The sequence below is a fragment of the Drosophila tropicalis genome, unplaced genomic scaffold, assembly GCF_018151085.1.
Source record: "Drosophila tropicalis isolate 14030-0801.00 unplaced genomic scaffold, ASM1815108v1 contig_878, whole genome shotgun sequence".
NCBI classification, from domain to species: domain Eukaryota; kingdom Metazoa; phylum Arthropoda; class Insecta; order Diptera; family Drosophilidae; genus Drosophila; species Drosophila tropicalis.
In genome coordinates, this window is record NW_027173374.1 from 14968327 (window position 1) to 14988200 (window position 19874).

At 36.5% G+C, this 19874-nt stretch overlaps 3 protein-coding genes across 5 annotated transcripts in view; 2 read left to right on the forward strand and 1 right to left on the reverse strand.

Annotated features, from left to right (window-relative positions):
* The window catches only part of jvl (javelin-like), a 54165-nt gene extending 34510 nt beyond the window's left edge, over positions 1-19655 (reverse strand). Inside the window, exon 1 of one of the 3 annotated variants that reach the window (XR_011033637.1) lies at positions 18814-19652. Coding sequence is in view for 2 of the 3 variants with exons in the window: in XM_068301735.1 (XP_068157836.1) it covers positions 18814-19254 (441 nt within the window). In the remaining variant the exon portion in view is untranslated. Of the gene's footprint in view, positions 1-11360; positions 11772-18813 lie in introns of those variants that run through there. The other 2 variants (XM_068301735.1, XM_068301736.1) reach the window with 2 other exon arrangements.
* On the forward strand, positions 3906-17281 carry LOC137585794 (uncharacterized). Its single transcript, XM_068301737.1, has 4 exons — positions 3906-4007; positions 4070-5169; positions 16156-16874; positions 16939-17281. Exons 1-4 carry the CDS (start codon positions 3944-3946, stop codon positions 17129-17131), a joined length of 2076 nt encoding a protein of 691 aa, XP_068157838.1. The 5' UTR covers positions 3906-3943; the 3' UTR covers positions 17132-17281.
* Positions 14057-15178, forward strand: LOC137584297 (regucalcin-like). The gene is made up of 2 exons (XM_068299629.1): positions 14057-14839; positions 14901-15178. Exons 1-2 carry the CDS (start codon positions 14121-14123, stop codon positions 15091-15093), a joined length of 912 nt encoding a protein of 303 aa, XP_068155730.1. The 5' UTR covers positions 14057-14120; the 3' UTR covers positions 15094-15178.
* Positions 19656-19874: the final 219 nt, after the last annotated feature.

Below are 19874 nucleotides of genomic sequence, written 5' to 3' on the forward strand. Positions count from 1 at the left end.
AATTATCATTAGTAAGTAATTTTAAAGGGAAAATAGAAACAGAGCATCAGAAGCAACAGCACCCAAGTATGCGAGTTCCAGAATCTGTTAAGAGAAAAGCCAAAAGGCAAGTTTGGCGCTTATAGTGGAGAGGGGGGCAACAACTTCCTCCTACACCTGCCGCTGCTGTCTCTCTGTTCCTGCTGCTCCACCTACAAACGGCTAAACCAGACAGAGAGAGAGGAAGAGAGGCTGACAGACTGGCTGGCTGTTGGCCCAAAACGTCATTAGTCAGAACTGGAGACAACAACAGCCGGGAAAAATAGAAAGCCAAACAAGTTGAGACGAGAAAGCCAAAAGAACTTAACACAATTTACACTCACGAGCGCTTTTCCTACTTAAGCGTAAAAATAAGAAAATTATCTTTTTGTTGTCTCCATCATGTGTTTGTGTGTCTGTATCTAAATGACAACCGCAAGTGGGTGTTGTTGTTGTTGTTGTTGCAGTGCAGCTCCAATTGCGAATTATTACAAATGCCATGAACAGTTTGATCGCAGAACCGCAAAACTTGAAACTAGCTCACGTACGTTTACATCTCATTCCACTTGGAAGCTAAATGGAGGTAGGGGTGGTGGGGTATCGGTTAGATTGCCATTTCCCCGTTGTCCGAGAGATAACCTTTGATATCACATTTTAATCTGCCCTTGATAAACATTAACTAAAGTACTTCCTCTTTAAAAAAAACCAAAGTCAAGTCTTACCAATTGGCAATTTGGTAAGACGCAATTTAGGTTTAGGCTCTCAAAATGTAAAAAAAAGAGACAAACACATTTTATGTAAGCATAATTTAAAGCTCTATCTTCACAAAATATGTCTTTAATTTCAGTTCTTTGTTTTTCTTTGAAGTTTGGTTTCTATTATCATCTGTTCTGCTTCTTTTCAATCAATCAATCAACATTTATATTGACTTTTCATTACATTCCTTTCGTGTTGAATTAACTAACATGCAATTGCAGTTTGTATCATGTCAAGTATATGTATATAATAACAGTATTGATTTATCATCATTTTGTTTGATTTCCCATACTCTAGCTATAGGAATTAACCCAGTAAATATCCCTACTACACGCACACAGAGATATAGGGAAAGAGAGACGTAAATTGTATTGGAGAAATCTTGGTCATATATTTAAACTGTTAATGTTCTCAATTAGCCTGCACTGCACCAACATCAAACACCTTTACTAGCAACCAACAACAACAACCTCAATTGCAATTGCTTCTTTCTGCTTTTGCTGCTGCTATCAATTTTCTCTTTCATTGTTCCGCTTTGGGGGCCAGTCGACAAGAGTCTTAATAACCATTCTAAATGCTTAGAGATGCGTAAACACGCATAATTGCCGGTTGGCTTGGGTTTAGGTTGCTCTTTGACTAGTCATCGTCTTCGATGTGCTGCTTAAGGCCTACTGGTTAGATATAAGTAGGTATTACTTGTATATACAACAGTGGCGTAGGCAATCTTTTAGGTAGGGATCTTTAAGGTCTCTTGTATTAAAATCTACAAAATGCAGAAACAAATCGAGATCGATTTCATACTGTTTTAGTCAAAAAATGAAAGTACTCTTTTGTATGTATACTTGTAATCGATCATCATCATTATTTGAACATCACTTAAAATTACATAATCATGTATATATCTAAGGAAGACATAAGTAAACCCTCAAAAACAACCTCAACAAATATTTAAACATTTACCTTTTAAGATAAGTATTTTGTGAAATTTTCCTAGAAATAATCTTTTTGAAACACAAATGAAGCCGCCGCCCTGTTGGCTTAAAAGATCTTTCAGATACCTATTTATGTATGTATGTATCTTTCTTTTGCTAGTTGGCAATTAAGAGTGTGAATTTCGAGAAATAAAACACAGTTGCAACAGTTGGCCTGGTCTTGTGTACACAGTTGTTGCTGGTTTTTGTGTTATTTTTTCGGGTGAAAGTTTTGTTCTATGAGGCAGTCATCAACAGCCGCAGCAACAGCTGGCAAGGGGGTTTGTTACAGATTTTTCTTATACTTGAGATGGATGGAAAAATGCCGACTCCACTTCTGTTGTTGCAGTCAGTCATAATTAGCTCACTCGCATATCTTATCATGGCAGAAAAATAACTTCACATGAGCTTTTGCCTGGGCCTGGCCAAAATACATACAATGGCATAGCCCCAAAAGCCATAGAAAGTTCATTCAAATGCGTCAAACCCTATTTTTTGTTTGTTTTTTTATCTAACCGATAGTAGCACGATAAAAAAAACACACATACACAAGGCAAACCTTGTCTTGGCAAACATCTTAATTTCGAAATAATTGCGACACAGAAATGAAATGAAATGAAATAAAATGAAATGAAATTGAAAAGCCACAGAGAGAATGCCGAAAACTGAATGCTTAATGGCTAACTTTGATTAGGGCGGGCGCGGGAGGGGTCGGTTGACTCTGCGAAAGTGCAAACATTCAACACTGGTGGCAAGAGCACAGGCAACTGCAATTGCAGGCAAGGCAGGTGGACGACAGGCAACAGGCAAATAGATTGCCAAACTTAGTCAGGCTGTCTGTCAGTAACTCTGTCTGCCAGTCAGTCAGCCAGTCTGTCAGTTAGTTTCTATGGCCAGATTGCCTTCATTTACATGCGCGACCTCTCCTGGCATCAGGTGAAAACTGTCTGCCAGTGCACAAAACAAACTTTAGATCGTCGCAATTTCATAATGGCATCGTCCAACATTCAATCCAAACAGAGAAGCTTCACAAACAATGCCGACGTCATTAGACAGTTAACCGAGGCACCATAACAACAGCAACATCTACAACAACAGTAGTAACGACAGTAGGTGGCATCTTGCACGTTGCACATTGGCCCAAATTTCAGTTGGGGATTTCCATTGTTGTTGTTTTCGCCGTCATTTGACTTGTGCTTCAAATGCCCTTTCTAAAACATAATAAGAAGACTTTGCCGGCGAATGGGAATAGTTGACACATTTGGGTACACAAAAAATTTGAATAGGATCTCATCGTTTTACGTAGAATAAAAAAACGTTCTTGCCAATTTAAAGAGAAACTGTTCTAATTGAATCAAAAATTTTAAATCCTAAGATTTCAGTAGACTTCGATTTGTTATATTTAACAATTAGACTAGAAATAGTCTTCTTGCGTATCCACAATTAGTTAATTAATGTAAACTAGCTTCAGAATTTGTTTATTATGTAGAGTATTACAAAATAAACGTAAAATTTTTTACTTTTTCCCTGTTGTCATAAGCCTCATTGAGTGTTGTTGTTGCATTTGCTTTTCTTTTCATTTTTGTCTGGCCTAGCCCAAGACAACGCAAAAAAAATGTATATCTATGTCTAAATGATCAATTGTTAATCATTTTTTAGGTTGCTGTTCATTTTGGCCGGCCGGCCGTAACAACAGCAACGACAACAACAGCAAATGCGAAATAATAATAATAATAACAATGTTCGGCAGCCAAAAATTGAGCCATGTTACCGCATCGACAGACAGATTATTGTTGTTGGCTGTTGTTGCAAGTTGCAACAGTAATTGAGCGCTTTTTGGATTGTAATTACTATGCAAAAGGAAATACAATTGGACAACTTGAATGCATTCGTAATTATATTTGATTGGGGTACAATTATTAACAGAAAAAAAAACAAATTAAACAACAATAGCAATAGCGAAAAAAAATAAATAAATATGTGTTGGCCAAAATGTGTGGATGGATGGCTAGATTTATTGTCGGTAGAACTGGAAATGAGATCATTACTTTGCTTTGGTAATTTGTGATGCTTTTAAAGGTGAGGCTAATTAGTTTGTATGCCATCTAATAATCTACTTAGTCTCACAGCTTTTAGTTAAGAGGTGTTTCAAGAAAAGACGATTTAGTTCTCTTGCCACGTTGAGCGACCTTACCACTATGAAGTGGGTTTTCCTTGGCTTAACCTTGTGCGGGCTTGTGGGCCTAAGCCAGGCCAAGAACTGTAAGTTTACTTATATCTATTTTCATGCTAATAGAGTCATTTATGGGAATTGCTATATACAGATCAAAGGAATACTGCATGCTTGGTAAAGAATAAGTATAGGCATGAGAGCACTTGCCAAGGGCCACGTCGGCAATTCTATGTCTTTCATCGGATTATTATGGATTGTATTAAGGTGATCACAAAGTGTCCACAATTTCATCAAAAGAACGAGTATCCCAGTCTTGCGCGCTGTCAATCTGATTGCGCCTACCACATGAAGTTAGGGCTTCCGAAAACAACAGTAGGCGCTGGATCGAACGCAACAACCCCATCACCTGATAAAAATGCAGATTCAGGTGGTGAAGACAAAAAAGAAGACAAAGAGGAAAATAAGAAACCAGAGGAGGGAGAAAAAGGTGCTGCTGAAGACAAGAAAGAAGACAAAGGGGAAAATAAGAAACCAGCGGAGGGAGAAAAAGGTGCTGCTGAAGACAAGAAAGAAGACAAAGGGGAAAATAAGAAACCAGCGGAGGGAGAAACTGCTGCGGCAAGATCAATTCCAGTCAAATTACTTCAACGCACCAGAAGAGCAGTGAAAAAATACCGAAAGAACATTGATACGTCTGAGGAGGATGAAGAAGATTCTACCTCGGAAGAACATCGACGTCGTAAAAAAACAAGAAATGAGACTAGGAGACAAGAGAGAAGAAAACGCAACCAACTTAGACGAAAGGCGAGAAAATCTATGGAAGATCATGAAGACGACGAAGACACTTTTATACCACAAAAATCGAAAAAATCCGTAGTATCGAAAAGGAAAACAAGAAAATTCTCTGAAGAAGAAGAGGAGAACGAAAAGCCAGCAAATAAAAAATTTAAAAAATTTACGCGAAAAATTAGTAAAGTCAGTAAAGAAGAAGACGAAGATGACGAGGAGGACGAAAAGCCATCGACTAAAAAGCCAAAGAAATTGAAACGAAAAGTACGAAGAGACAGCGAAGTAAATGAAATAGAAGATGGGGAGGACGAAACGCCACCAAGTAAAAAATCAAGGAAACTGAAAAAAAAACTTCGTGGAACACAATTGAAGGCCAAAACTAATCCTCACATGGATGAGGATGATAATGAAACTGGTGCCTTTGCTCTACGCACTCTTTTATTGAAGTCATCTCAACAAAATGTAAGTACAACGACTTTCATTTGATTAGTTTAGTAATAAAACTTTGTTTCATTGTTTTTTGGCTGGTAGCAAACCAGATTTAGCCTATAAAGTCTGAACCTATTTATATTTATACAGTGGTGCATGCCTACGCGTATGTTATACCGAAAAATAATTCCAATACCAAATATCTATTCAAATGTTGAAAATGTCTTTAATTACGTGACAGCATTGAAAATGTATTAAATATGTGTGTATGCACTTAGAGGTGTTTGACACAGATACAGATACGACTATAGAGAGAAAGATATAGAGTAGAAAAATAGAGAGAAACTGTTAAGAAGAGAGAGACAGCCAGAACCAAAAATGGACTGGCACTGGCCAGCCAAAGCCAAACCATAACTAAAAACCAAGTTTTTTCAAAGGTGACGCAATTCACAAGCAGTTGCGAAAACAAATTCTACAAATATATACATATATATCTGTGTGTTTATATATAGAAATTAGCAGTAGCTCTAACAGTATCTACAACTTCATCGTCATTGCATTGCATTGAATCGCATCGAATCGCATGTGGCAAGGTGTAATTTACCCTTCAATCAATGCGCAACAAATCAGTTGGCAATGCTTTGCGCAGGCGCGCCCCGAGGTTCACCTTCCTCCTTATATTTCTTTCTCTTTTGCACTCTCTCACCCACTCTTTCTCACTTGACAGCACATTTGGGTTAACAATTGGTTAACTGTATATACTGGCCATTTTGGTGCTTGGCTGTTTCTTTATGCCAAATGACTAACTGGGCGCAAGGTGGTTTAATGTATATGTATGCACAACCCATATCAAATCATGGCAAATGTTTAAAAATAGTTTGTATTTCGTTTTACCTACTACTCACTCCAGCATTGATTAGTCATTTAGTAAGCCAAAACAGTGGAGTTTAAATTTAAGTTAAGCAACTGAAATCTAATCCGAAAAGTTCAAACTTTACCTTAATCAAATCTACACTAGATTGAGGAATGAATGATAGGGAGAGATATCAATGGTTATATAGATTTAATAGATAGATTGACCGATTTATGATTTAAAACCTCAAAATTGTAATATCTCCATTACCAAAAATAGAAAACATTTAAGCAAGTAATTTAATATTTAAAATAATTAGATTTTAACATCTTTTTTGTTGATTCGGCTTAATCGTTTAAACAAAATGGAATTCATTTTATTTACCAATTACTTGTTTTCTTTTTCATCAAATTGAACATACCAAAGACCACTTTTTCCTATTATTTTTTCTCTCCCCTATTTCTTTTCAAAAATTTTAGTGAAATTTATTCGCTTGTAAGGTGCAAAACACAAATAGACACACACATACACACAACCAGACACCGTTGATCAATTCAAATCAACAAGCTCTGAAGTAGATATATAATTTGCAAAGTTTAAATTGTCGACAACTAACTGTTGGGTGATACTGCCCGTTGGTGTTGTTGCTGCTGGCCCATGATGTTGCTCATGTTGCTTCCGTAATTTAATCATGTTAATTTACTCAAATTAACACACAGAAGAGCAAACAAACTTGTACAAACAACCAAGCCAAAAAAATACTATTTAATCTAAATGGCTATATAAGATTATTTGAAATGAGAGAATGATGATGCTCTCAATACATTTTTAGTAGGTCAATATTGGCAAACAACTAACTGCACATACACACACATTTGACATTTTCAAGCAACGAACGACTGACAATCGCATTTGGAATGAATTACTTACAAAAACACGCGACTTGCAAGCATTTGAAATGCGAAATTGAGCAATTGTACTAGCAAATAGAAAAAAAAAACAACCAACCAACAAAGTTTTATTCATCAAAATGCACGTTACCCCCAGTGGAAAAAAAAATATGTCAAGCTGACTCTTACTTAAGGCACAACTGTGGCTTTTAGTTGTTAGGTAGATAGATTTCTATCAATATGCAGATTAGGTATTTGAAAATTACTTGGCATTTAGATTGCCAACTTTTACAAATGCAGAAAAAAAAACAAGACATTCAAATAAATAGATATAGGAAAGCATTATAAACATTTGTTTATATTTGTTTTATTTAAAACATTTCAAACGACTTTGAAGAATGAAGACTCTCTCTCTGAATTATAAGGATCTTCAGGCTAAGGATAGTTTTGTAACTCATATTGGGCTGTGAAATAGTAATTTGAATATTCTAAGTTCAAGAATTCCTTTGCAGGAATTTTTTTTTTTATAGAGTCTATTTTTAATGTGGTTAACATTGATGAACCAGCAAATGCTCTCCATTTAAGCAGAATTTCTTTTTTAAGTAAACATTTTAATAAAAAATAATTTACAAAAAATGGAGCATTGTGCGCCACACATTGTAGGCACACAAGCGTTAAGTGCAATCGAGACGTGCAACATGTCGTCGCCGTCAACTGCAACAACAACATTGCAGTTAAATTTAAAACTTTAATGTCATGCAACAAAGAAAATGTGTGTGTGTGTGTGACGCATCGAAAGAAAATGAAAAGCAAACAAAAACTTGTAGAAAAATAAAGAGAAAAGTGCAAGCAAGAAAGAAAACGAAATAAACAATATTTCCGCATTCCGTTTGACAAATTCATTTGCTAAAGATGAGACACATGAGGGAGAGGAAGACACTACTCTCCCTCTCTATCGCTGTTTGCTAAACGAATTCGAATAGTTTCGTTTTCTTCTTTTCGGGAAAAGCATAAAAACTCAGCAAGCTTCAAGCTGATTCAATTGGAAAGTGTTGCCAATTTGCTCGATTCGTTACAACTTGGCTAACTGCTGGAGTCGCTTTATTAGCGCACAATTTATGCTCTCTTCCCGCCGGGCCAATGGCTCGTGCTCTCTAGCAGCATTTTGTTTCGTTTTGTGTTGTCTTTGATTATTATTATATATTTTGTTGTTGTAGTTATTGCAATTTAGCTCATTTTATGGCAATTACGCTCTAAATGCAATTGTTATGAAATTATTGCAAAAAGAAAGAGAAAAACACAATATGAAAAGCCATAAGGGGAGAGGAGAACAAAAACAAAATCAACTATTCAAGCTACCCACGCAACGGCCCGTAGAAAGTAGAACAGGGCAAAAGAGTGAGAAAAGGCACAGCAAACACAGAGCTAAAAGCAACAATAATGCATGACAATGACGAAAATGAAAACAGCACCCCAAACAACAACAGCAACAACAAAAATTTAAGTGATAAAAAATTGAACAAAAGTTTTTTTCTCACTTTTTATACCCTGCATTAAATTTCCTGAAAGAGAATGTTGGGATCGGCTTAAAGTTCCTGAGAGGAATTGTTGAATGTATATACTGGCGAGATATTTCCTTGAGACTTTTTGTTAATCCTGACTAGCAACATCACATGTATTTGGCAACATGTTGCTGACATTTTTGAAATACTTAACAAAGGTTTTATGTTAATTCAACAACCACTTGAGAGAGTATCTTTGAGTCGACTTTATATTTAATATCTTAAACTATACTTTTCTTGGCTTTACAAAAAAAAAAGTCACATGACAATTGCGACTGAGAAATCACAATTATAATTATAATAATAATAACAACAGCAAAATACAATAACCAACTTAATTTGCGAATAAATGAAAATAAATTAAAGTATATACATAAAATATAATCTACTTGTGCCACTTCCCATTACTTTTGCTGGCTGGCCAAATGATTGGTGTGAAATTTCACAGAGCTGCAAAGGAGTTAAAAGAAACCACCAACCAACTCCAACCACTCCAAGTGCAAACTAGTAAACTATTTGTGCAGTTTCAAGGTTAAAGCTCAGCTAAGTTCAACTTTATACTAGAGAGCGACAGAGAGAGAGAGAGAGACACATGCAAATAGCATGCAAATTGTCTACAAACAATGAGATTAACAAATCTAACTGCAAAAACAGTTGTCTGATTATGATAAATGCATTCATGAATCATAGAATTATATACAAGCGGCTATCTATCTTTTGGATATTCATTAACAAAAGTATTTGAAAATGAAAAAAACAGCTGACTAAAGGCAAACACAAATGTATTTTTATCGAGTACATGCAATATCTCATCTGAAGTATGTTTAAAGTTTTTTTTTTAGCTCGAAAAGCAGAATATTTAATCAAAAGAATTATAAGTAATGGTTGATTTTGAAAAGTTGAAAGTTTTTTTTTAGCTCGAAAAGCAGAATATTTAATCAAAAGAATTATAAAAAATGGTTGATTTTTCTTTTCTTGTTGTTTAATTTGAAAAAACAAATTTCCCTTCAAAATCTTAACTAAATAAACTACATGTATCTATAATACAATCTCTTATTGAAATTGAACCGTTTTCAAAGTATGTACATATCTTTTAATTGTTAACAATTTAAAATAAATTCCACTCATAAAAAAGAAACTTTATTCTCCATTAGATTCCTCTTGGAGAATGGCGAAACCTTTCATAACTCCAGCAATTTTCAATTGGTCTTGCTCTCCAATTTTTTGTGTTGTTTTTTTCTTTTTGTTTTTTGTTTTCAGTTTCGTTTTGTTGTAAGTTTTTGATAAGTAATTAACAATGTAGGCTAGAGTAAAAAACAAAAGTAGAAAGGCCGGCCAACCATATTGCTTAATTAGCTGATGAATGTGCAGACAGACAGAGCGAAAGAGAGACAGCGAGAGAGAATGAGTGGAGAGAAAAGCACCAAAGTCTGACCAATTTTATTTTTTTTTTTTTTTTTGTGACAAATTTCTCCGCATTGCAAAAGGCCGAATCAAGCTAAATTATTAAACCATAATGCAACCACAAAGCAAAAAAAAACAACAAAAATGAATAATAAAAAAAGTTCAAAACAAATGAAAACTCAGCCAAAACAATTAAAAATGCCAACAGAGCAAAACATACGAGTAAAAGTCAAGTCAAATCTAGTAAATGAACGAATTACAAATACCCTTTGGTAAACTCTTGAGAATTCTCTGCGTCATAACCAAAGCTCCCCATTCGCAGAAAGGTATGTCAAATGTCTCCAAATGACAGCGAAACAGAGATAGATAGATAGTCAGAGAGAGAATGATAAATTAATTGCTAAATAAACACAGAAAATTTAACTAGGGAAACCCGCATGGAAATTCCGAAGAGGGTGGGGCTAGATTATCAAAGACGGGGGGCGGTTGAAATACATAAAACGAGACAGTAAGAAAAAACTTCAAGGCCAGACTCAATAATAATAGGCTTTTATATCTTTCCTCCTTCTCCCTCTCTCTTTAAGCTTGGCAAAGAGCAACACAAATTATTACTATGCAGTAACAATTAAAAATTAAACAGTAGTTAGTTGTTGCTTAATTAACAAGACCTTAACATGACTAGGGACCGACCATAAGAGATAGGTGAGAGAAGAGGAGAGAACAAGCGAGGCGAAACATTTTGCCATGAAATAATGTTGCCATTTTTCCATGCAATTAGCTGAGTGCAACTCCAACTAAAACTCACAGGGTGCAGTCATATTTCAAATGTCCATCCATCAGCGGATCATAAAACAGTTTGGCTAGGATAAATGCGGGTGCCCTTTTTAGGGTCAATGAACCGGATAAAAATGAATCGAAGTGAATATTTGGTTGGGTTTAATTGTCTTAAAGTTTGAATAAACGTTTGAAAGTTGCTGCTACATCGAAAAGTGTGTGGAAGATTGCCCTTGCCACAATTGGCTAAGAATATTTTACTGTTTCCATAAAATTATTACAATTTTAAACGTTCGAGTTTTCCGTCCAAGTTATAAACTATAAGTACTTTTGCTCTTTCCGTTCGAAAAGAAACCTACCATAGCTTAAGAAATTATAAGAATTTCCTTCAGAAAATCGAATTTTTAGAAACTTTATGATATAATTTACCAATGAATATGGTCAAATCGGAAACCAAATCCAAGCTTTCTTTATTTCAACTTGAATATTCTTAAACTCTTTGAAATCCAAATTAAGAGCCATATTTGAAACACTTTAACGCTGACTGACACTTTTTGCTTAATAACTTAATATTAAGTTGTTCATTTCGGTTTCCTCTTTTATGGTTTTCAATTCTTCGTAGATTCAAACATCATGAAACATCACCTTTTAAACGCTTTAAAGTGCTTTGAACTTCCGCACCCGTCTAACCAATTTGAAATGAAATAATTTCAATTTATCAAAACGTATTAAGATACGCACCATTTATCTAGTTGATCTCATTTACAAAAACTGGTCTCAGGCAGCAATAGAATTTCCAAATAAATCGGAGCACCGTAACATTCCTGCGGTAGTCCAAAAAATAAAATGCGGCTTGAATTTAATCCAAATGAAAGCGTCCCACCAAGAGATGAGATGACTTAAATGGTCGGTGGGGAAGGAGGGGGGTGGTTTTTTATGTTATATTATGTAGTCACACTCACACAGACACAGACACTTAATATTTGCAAATAGCTTATGCTAAATAGCTCTGAATTTCTTTTGATTTTGGTGATATTAATGTAAAAAAAATTCAAGCGAGGGAGAAAGAAATTTCACTTTTTATATTTCGTAATATTCACAAACAACAAATCAAAAAGTTAATTTATGTATACAGATAATTTATTTATTTGTTAAGTAAGTAGAACACACGATCCGTTTGCGCGACGCATCTTGAACTCGAAGGTTTTGTGTGATTGTAAATGATTCACAAATGATTCACAACAAAGAGATATATATGAGAATTACCCCGAATTTCTGGTTTTGAAGGCACTAACTAACTTAAAACACGTGTGTCTAGTGTAGATTGTTGTTGAGAGTAAGTATCTTAAAGATACTTTTTTCTATTTTTGTTGTTTTTTTTCTTTTACTACAAATACAAAGCGGAAAACGCGTTGTACGCGACTCTGCAATTGTTTAACAACTAAACAGCAGCTGCCACAGCAACAATATTAACATCAACAAAAGGCACAGCTGGTTTCCCTCCCGTGGCTGAATGAGCCAACACAACAAATGAGAGAAACAGAGAGTCAGAGAGAGTCTCCAGAGAGCCAGTTTGAGTGAAAACTGTGGCTAGTCTCTAGACCTGCAAGTTAGCGATAAAACTGTATGACTCACTCACCATATACACTCAGGGCTCGAGTCATTTTGGGTTTTTTCCTCACGTTTTTTGGTCAAATTTCATTAAGACTATCGAATGGATATGAAATTCATACAAAAATGTCTGACTCTTCTTTAGGTAAATTTAGTAAATTAAAATTTATTAAATTTAATTTGAGCTTGTTTTTTATTTTATTTTCTTCTTTTCTTTCTTTCTTATTCAATTCAGCAATTATTGCTGAATCAAGAGTCTAAAAGTTAGTGAGTGTGAGAGAGGAAGAGAAGTCTCCCCCATTTAAGAGTGACTAGCACTTTAAGAGCTCTAACTAAAACTAAGTGTTATGTATCTTGTTCCTTATATTATTATTGTTGTTGGTGTTGCTGTTGCTGCTGCGTGTGAAAGGGATTTATGTTTTTTGTTTATTTGACTTGTAATTTTTTGTTTTTGTAGGTAAACATTCCACAGTCCACTTGAAAATGAAGAAAAAATATCCTCCACTCATTTGCTTAGAAGGTAATCAATTACACATAATTACACTCGGGGAGTATCAAAAGAAAAGTGTGGCAAAGGGTAGTGCACTAGACATATACTAACACAAACACACACACATACTTATAGATAGATAGATAGATGTATTTACGTAGTAAGTAACTCATTAGTTTTTATTATAGCTGCAACTGAAGACAAACAAGAAACAGACGGTAGTCATCGGTAAGGTTGAGACCAACAGAAGCCAAGTGTACAAGTGACCCACTGTCCACTTGCCATGGCCTTTTCTTATCTCTCTCTTTCGCCTCTGCTTAATTACACAGAAAGTCAGAACTGAGCCATTGGGTGAAGAACAAGAATAGAGTGGAGCCCGCAAGCCTTCAGATATTTTTACCCTCTGCCTCTCCCTCTAAGAGGGAATGAAACTCAGTCAAACAAATGTACGATGCGTTACCATGGCATTAACCAAAACCAAAAAAAAAACCATATAAAAAAGGTTTAATCAATGACTACTCCGGGTGCGTGTGGAGGTAGGTGGGAAGGGGGCATTTTATAGACTAGCATTTTGTTTGATATTTATGGAAATTGATAAGACAATCGTCATCATAGATGCTTAAACAGTTTTATAGCATTTCATTTCCATCTGATTTAATTGACTTTGTTTAACATTTCAACCGAAGACCTTTTTTCCGGTACTTAAGTACATGAAAAGAAAAGTTAAACATGGACTTACTTTATGCTCATTTTAAATTTAAACCTATTAATTAATCTAACTAAATATCGTATAAATTAAAAATAGATAACTACTTTTAGACCATCTTTCATTGTAATAATCTTGAATTTCGACAGCAAATTTTTTTATATTTAAGTAATAATGAAAATCTCGACACAAAAACCTTTTTTATATTACAAAATGATTGAGTTTTGCCAAGAATTTCTCTCTTGCAGCAGTGAATGCATTCCCTGTTGGCACCAAATAGTTCGATTAAATTTCAATTCACTTGAATTGACTATTGTTAGTAGGTATTAGCTTTCTTCACTAGAATTTCTAGAAATTATAAATGTATTTTCTGTTTGTTTGTGTTGATGTCATGTTTGGGGCTCGGTGTATCTGTGTGTGCCGGTGAGTGCCGTTTGGTTATCTGGTTATTGTGAATGTGGAGAGGTGGGTGAGAGGCTCAGGCAGCTATAGAGCAATAACTAAATTGTCCACTTATCAACTTATATTTTCCGTGAGTGTGTGTGTATGTGCACTTGTGTGGGTAAATCGAGAACTTTTTTTCTGGTCATGTTCGAGGTGTATAAATATGATTACTAGAACTGGCATTAACTTAGTCTAAAAGCAGCATTCGCCCCCCGTGTGTAGCAGTTGCCAGGAATTCGCCAAAACAAAAATGTCTTACAAAGTGGAAGCTCTCCCCGATTCTTATGCCTTTTTGGGCGAAGGTCCCCACTGGGATGTGGCACGTCAAAGTTTGTATTATGTAGACTTGGAACGCGGCTTTCTCCATCGTTACGACTACAAACAGAATAAGGTGTACAAGGCCAAAGTTGAGGGTGAAACCTTTGCCACCTTCATATTGCCCGTTGAGGGCAATCCACTCGAATTTGCTGTTGGCTGTGATCGTCGTGCGGCTATTGTTAACTGGGATGGCGTCTCGCCTGTGGCTAAAGTGGTGCGAACCCTATTCGAGGTGCAGCCCGGTCTAAAGGACAATCGTCTCAATGATGCTAAGACCGATCCTCGTGGTCGTTTTGTTGGTGGCACCATGGCTTGCACGGGCGATATTTTTGCTCAGCGCAAAGGTGAACTGTACTCGTGGCAAGCTGGCGGACAGGTGAAACTAATCAAGACTGATGTGGGCATCTCCAACGGCCTGGCTTGGGATGAAAAGGCCAAGAAGTTTTATTACATTGATACCAATGATTTTGAGGTTAAGGCTTTCGACTACAATGTGGACACAGGAGCTGCTAGCAATCCCAAAGTTATTTTCAATCTGCGTCGCAGCAATCCACAGGAAAATCTGAAACCCGATGGCATGACTGTTGATACCGATGGCAACATCTACGTGGCCACTTTCAATGGTGCCACCGTCTTCAAGGTTAATCCAAGGTTAGACAATTTGGAATATTCCCCTTTTTTTCGTCATTTAATAATACTTTCCATTATCCAGCACTGGCAAAGTTTTGCTGGAGATCACCATACCCACTAAACAAATCACTTCTGTTGCTTTTGGTGGACCAAATTTGGATATTCTTTATGTGACAACAGCTGCGAATAACGAGCAACCTGCTCCAGCTGGTACCACCTACAAGGTGACCGGCCTGAATGCTAAAGGTCTTCCTGGTGTCAGTCTAAAAATCTAAAGAGGCTCTAGCTATCTGTATATACGTAATCATATTGTTAATAGTTTTTGATCAATTAAATATAATATATATATTTTCCATAAAACTTTCCGCATCTAATCAATTTGTTTGCTTGATTGATAAATTGACAGTTTCTCAATACACAAACAAAGCATCAAATAGGGCAAGTAAATAGTCATTTGGCTAACAATCACGATAAGCCTATCATTAGCCAAACAATTGTCAATCTAAATGATAATAATTAAAGGTAATATTCCTCTCTGTGTCTATTCAAGTGACGCGAAGTGTACCTACTTCTAAATATTCTTATCAAATTAGAAAACAAAAACCAAAAAAAGGTTAAATAAATGTCAAAACACACCCCCAATATGGCAACAATCCACTTGTATATTTCTCTTGAATGACGTTTTCTTTTAGAAAATACTTTTATAGATTTATAAGTTGTTAGTTATTACTTATTACCTGCCTAGTCATTGTCTAGATTGTTTGCCCTCTCAGAAAAGTGTATTCTCATTTTATTTCATGGTTTTTGTAGCACCATAATTTAGACCTACATAAGTTATATATACATATACATACATCATCATCGATGAATGGTTTATTTTGGAAACGTATATAGTAACTATAATTATTTATGCTGTATCATAGGTTTTTAAACTTCATTAGACAAAACCAAGAGTATGTAACATTCGTCTTTTAAATATTAATTTCCGGCGTATTTTCAACACTTAGATAAGACTAAAGCGTTGTTGTGAAACTTTTGTAGTATCTCTCGCCCTTGGACCAACTATTTGTAGGTCAAAATTATCTACTGATCAATTTGAGAGTTAATTTTTGGTGTTTGCGACACGTTTCTTTACCCTACACTTTTGACAGATAAAGGTTAAGAAATATGATTTTATAAAGTGAGGACCATAAAAAGCTAATGATTTTATGAGTTTAATAATAATCCATCTTAATTGAGAGAGATAATGTGACTATTTCAATGTTCTGACTGACTCTCTAACAAAATAGATTTTGTTTGCCTTTTCATTTCAAGTCATTTCATTTTATTTTTTTAAGATGTCCTATATAGTGGAAGCTCTGCCGGATTCATATGCTTACTTGGGCGAAGGTCCCCACTGGGATGTGGCACGTCAGAGTTTATATTACGTGGATTTAGAACGTGCTGGACTTCACCGTTATGACTACAAACAGAATAAGGTGTACAAAGCCAAAGTGGAAAATGAAACGTTTGCCACTTTCATTATACCCATTGAAGGAAATACGCAGGAATTTGCCGTTGGCTGTGATCGTCGCGTTAGTATTGTAAGTTGGGATGGCGTCTCGCCAGTGGCCAAAGTGGTGCGAACATTGTTCGAAGTGCAAGCAGATTTAAAAGACAATCGCCTAAACGATGCCAAAGTCGATCCGCGTGGTCGTTTGTTTGGAGGCACCATGTGCCGCACTGGTAATGTGTTCATTCAGCGTAAGGGTGAACTGTACTCTTGGCAAGCTGGCGGACAGGTGAAGCTAATTAAAAGCGATGTTGGCATTTCCAATGGCTTAGCCTGGGATGAAAAGGCCAAGAAGTTCTATTATGTCGATACGAATGACTATGAGGTTAAAGCATTTGATTACGATGTAGAAACTGGCGGCGTCTGCAATTCCAAGGTCATATACAATTTTAGGGCCCCCAAGAGCGAGGATAACTTACAACCCGATGGCATGACTATTGATACCGATGGCAATCTTTATATAGCAACTTTTAATGGCGCAGCCGTTTACAAGGTGAATCCTAGGTAAGACTCGAATTCGTTTATCTCTCCATTTTTTTTTTTTTTTTTGTTTGTTTTCGCATTGCAGAAATTCCGAATTGCTGCTCAAGATTGAAATACCCACTAAACAAATCACTTCTGTTGCCTTTGGTGGACCAAATTTGGATATTCTCTATGTGACCACAGCTGCGAATCATGAGCAACCTGCTCCAGCTGGCACCACCTACATGGTGACCGGCCTGAATGCTAAAGGTCTTCCTGGTGTCAGTCTAAAAATCTAGACAAAATTTCTTTATGCGGTAAAGAAATATTTTCGACTTTCGAAATTGTGGCAAGATAAGTTTAGAACTGATTAGATTGATTGCAAGTCATACGAATAGATCCGTTTCATATCTCTCTGGGTTTGAAATAAATGAAAATTGAGAAAACAAGTCAACTAACAATCGATTGAAGTGATAGAGGGGTATAAAACCCTCCAAACAATGTGGGGGAATGAAGTCGAATGCTTCTGTAATGTATCTTGTATGCATATGTCATTTTGTATGGGCAATAAAATATACATTTATTCCGATACACAGATTCCCTCGAACACACTCTCACAAACATGTGGCAACAATAAACATAAAAAGTAATGAAATTGTGACAAGGGACAACACAAAAACTCGTGCAGCAATTGCTACAAGGCGCGGCAAGACACGAAAAACCTGCCACTTAAATCTCAATCAGAACGAGAAATTGTTTTAAATTTCGAGCATGTAAACATTACGTTGTAAACAACACAAAATGGTCTCAAAGGGCACACAACAAATTTAAGATCGATTAATATCGATTTCGACAAAATATTGATCTTTCGATTGAAAGGGTTCAAAATGGGACCCAATTGGTTTCCAAATATGATATTTGTAATTACATACATTGGATACATGATAGATAATGTTGGTTGATAATCTAAATGATATCGCATGTGAGCTTAATTCTAGAAATTTCGATAATAACCTGGCGTGCTATCGATTAACTTCTGCCTGATGTTGGGGAAATATTTGTATTGAAAGTGGGGGGAGCAGAGGGGATACATAAAATGGCGTAAATTTTAAAGAAAAATGCAAACGGCAAAAAAATGAGCAAAATCTGTAGTTTTTGGGTTTTTTTTTTAGTTTGTTTTGCTTTTGTCTGCTGATGAAGCTTATGAGCAGCAGCGAGCACGTCGCAACTCACTGAACTGCAACACTAATAACAACCACAAGCACAAGTGAAGCGTTGCAGAGAGCCAAAGCGAGTAAGGGAGAGATAGAGAGAGCCAACCACAATGAACAACAAAAGGAGAGTCAGTGGCTGCACCTGTAGCCAACAAAGCACGCATCCACTTCCCCAATCCTCGCTCCCCTCACCCACACATTCTCAGCACTCCACCCCCATCCCCTGTTACTTGTCAGACAAAGCACAGTTACGCTAGGCTCCGGTGGGGTTCATTAATGACTGACACGTCTGAGCGATCACCGCAGAGCAGCAACAGCAGCAGGCAGACAACAAAAACTTCCAAAAAACAAGAAACATTTATTTTATTAAAAGAAATAAACACTCAGGGCTGGTTTCTAGACTTTAGGGGAAGAGAACCATTGGCTCGCTTTAGTTCAATCTATTTAGCCAATGCAATTACAAATTCAAAATAAAATTAATGTTGGAAGACATAAAAAATGTGAACTTTGTTTTACAAAGCCCTCCCCTAGTCCGGTCCTGAAAACCCATTCTGTATCTCTGATTCTGCAAAATAAATGCAACAACGAAGCAGAACAATAAAAAAAAACTTTCAAAATCCAACGGAAATGATCAATTATGCAACACTAGAACAGAGAAAGGGCAAAAGAGGGAAAGGAAGTGAGAGGACATAACAAACTGCACACTGGTGAAACGAAAGAGAGAGCTAAAATAAGTACATAGAAAGATTGACAAAATGTAATCTTACCTTTTGACTAAATGCTGCCGCTTCCTTTGCAACACCCACACCATCGGCAGAGCTGGCATGTGTCGACGGTGAAGTGGCATAGACAAACAACGGTAAAGAGTTAAAGTTACGTAAAAAGCCGCCACCGCTGCCACCACCGACGCCGCCGCTGCCAATAGTCTCGACCGTTTGATCCTTGAAGCGCCGACAGAAGAGTAACTGTTTATTACAGGCAGCGGCCGATGCCAGCAATGGCAAAAGCGTGGGCGTTGGCGTCGGCGTTGGCTTTTTTGTTGTTGTTATTATTGTTGTTGTTGTTGTTGTTGGCGCTGGTATTCCTAGATCTTCCGCTGCTGACACTGTCGTTGCTGCTGCTGCTTCAGACGCCATTGGCGTATCGCAATTTTCTTTTGTTTTCGATGTTGTTGTTGTTACTTTTGCTGACGCTGTTGTTGTTGGCATGACTACGCGTACTATAAACTGCAAAAGGCGCTGTGGGCGTGGTGGCTATGGTGTTGTTGGTGGTCATGGGCGTAGGCGTGGCGTCCTTTGTGGTTATCATCCTGAGGCTGAGGATGCAGCCGCATGTTGCACAATTATGCACAATTACACACACACACAAATGGGGAATTGACCTGCACACACACACCTACACACATACTTTTTTTGGCAAACAAAAAATGACTGAACTCAATATGTGCGAAACGAAGCCGAAAGCCAAACGAAAGCACGCAACACCAATGTATAGCACAATTAATGCACGCTAAATGACACAAATTAGAACTGCTTTTTCACTATTATATTGGTAAATTATATTAAAGAAATATTTATTTTATTTATTTATTTTACAAGCACTTTTTGTATTGTTTTAAAATAATGATTTTGAAATCTGGCCACACTAAAGGCCCTGGTACGAAAAATACTAAAAAATACACCAGCTCAGTGTTGCTCAGAAACCAACTTATCGATAACCGCCAGATGTCCAACATTGTTGGAAAACACTCTTAGGAAACTCATTGCCACATCAGAAAAAATAATAGAACTGTGGGACAAATTTTAAAATGAAGATATTGAACTAGCTA